Source organism: Camelina sativa, unplaced genomic scaffold (genome assembly GCF_000633955.1).
Source record: "Camelina sativa cultivar DH55 unplaced genomic scaffold, Cs unpScaffold01482, whole genome shotgun sequence".
In the NCBI taxonomy this organism is placed as follows: domain Eukaryota; kingdom Viridiplantae; phylum Streptophyta; class Magnoliopsida; order Brassicales; family Brassicaceae; genus Camelina; species Camelina sativa.
The window spans coordinates 3,515-5,342 of NW_010922600.1; the positions used below are offsets into that span (position 1 = coordinate 3,515).

Genomic DNA, 1,828 nt, shown 5'->3' on the forward strand with positions numbered 1-1,828 from the left:
TCAAGATCGATAACGTGGAATGTGACCCGCCTCTTCTTGGTTTTCTCTTGCGGTGCATGTAATATCTCGTTAAGGAATGTTACAACACAACATAACAGCAGATTGTAGAAACACTAATAGAGAAAATTGATTGTTAAATATGACTTGAGAAGACAGAAAAAAAGGATATCTTGAATATATTAGCATGCTGAAGGGTTATATGAGCAACCATATCAACACCCACCCTAACCGCACAAACTGGACATACCTGCAATAACAATTCACTAGATTAACCGCTAAGTTGTCATAGGATCCAAACAAAGCTCCCTAGGAATAGATTCAATAGATACAGCTGATTCTACTATTCCTTTGTGAATCAGATTTAAAAAATGCTAATATTCTCAGTTGCCTTTAGTCAAACCCTCCAAGAAACAACAGAGGAACCAACACTGCTCAGTCTAAGCTTTTGAGAATCATATGATGAAACAGAAATGTGTAAACACCAATATTTATTTCAAAATTGTCATAAATGGTTGTTTCAAGAAATAAAAAAAGAAGATTACCCCATTTTTGGCTTCCATGGGATGATCTTCATCAATGTGGCAGCAGAGAGATACAATATCAAAATAGTCAGAACAGAAAGGGCAAGCAAACTCTTCCCTGAACTCTTCTTCTCCATCTATCTCTTCAAACCCTAAGAACGTATCTGCAATTCCAAATAAATCCATCAAATACATAACAAAACAAAATCCAAGTCTGTGGTTACAGTAATATAAACCTAAAAAGTTCTCAGGTTCATAAACACTGAGCATAGTAGTAGCATCACAGGAGAGTAATTAAAATGCTTCAAAGACTGCAACTTTTTGAATATTTTCTCATCTAAGTTCTCACAAAACGAGTAAAACAAGAAACCAACCAATAACAAACAACAAAGCTTTGAATTTTCATATAATAATCAAACGATACTTCATCAATCAAATATAAAAGCCCCTATCTTTTTCATTTCCTCAAGTATCAATCAAATGACGAAACCTTCCAAACAAAAATCGATTATTTCCCACAAAACTTTCTGCAAACCTCGAAACAAAATCAAGATTTCTAATTCGGTACAAAAGAACACAAAGTCTATCACCTAACTACCTTCACCCATCAATTTGTCAGCCAACAAAAGATCAGATAATAATAATAATAATAATCTTTTAGAACAGAGGAAGAAAAATAAAAATCAAATCTTTAAAAAAACTAACCAGATCGTGATGGAAAAGCTAGCTGGTATCTCCTTGTAGCTGAAGCAAGACGATCACTCCATGAATCAGAATCCATTATTGACAACAAAAACTAATCAAAATCAAAACCCGGAACAGAACCCAAATAAAAAAAAAAGTCGAAATTTTTATACTTCTTCCCTCAACAACAAAAAAAGGAAAGTTTTAAAGAAATCAATCGATTTAGGAAAGAAAATAAATCCTGATGATTGTCTGAAGAAATCAAACGAAATGGGAAAGACAGATACAATTATACAAAGACCACGATGCTAAGGTCTTTGGTTTAACAAAGTTTTTGTTGTGTTTGGTTTCTCTCGTCGTTTTTAATTATTTTGGATAGAGAGTGAGAGACAGAGGAGACAAGTTCTCTATAATAATCTTTCTCTTTTATTTCGTTAAGTTATGTCTTTTTATTTCTTTTATTTGCTTTCAATGATGAGTCTTTCCCGTAAAAATAGATAAAAAGTGTTGGGCCTATTGCCACTTTTATTGTGTAAAGTCTACGAAATGCATGCCGTTTACCCGACGTGTAAACTACATTCAGTAACATGACGTTGGCAAGCTTTTTAATTTAAAACGTCATG

The 1,828-nt window shown here is 33.3% G+C and overlaps 1 protein-coding gene across 1 annotated transcript; it reads right to left on the reverse strand.

Moving 5' to 3' along the window:
* Window positions 1-4: 4 nt before the first annotated feature.
* LOC104774094 (protein DEHYDRATION-INDUCED 19 homolog 3) lies at window positions 5-1,636 on the reverse strand (the record flags this gene model as incomplete). Its single annotated transcript, XM_010498758.2, has 4 exons — window positions 1,227-1,636; window positions 543-685; window positions 170-247; window positions 5-58 (listed from the first exon to the last, which is right to left on the reverse strand). Coding segments are annotated over exons 1-4 (351 nt in total), but the record flags the coding sequence as incomplete, so codon positions are not given.
* Window positions 1,637-1,828: the final 192 nt, after the last annotated feature.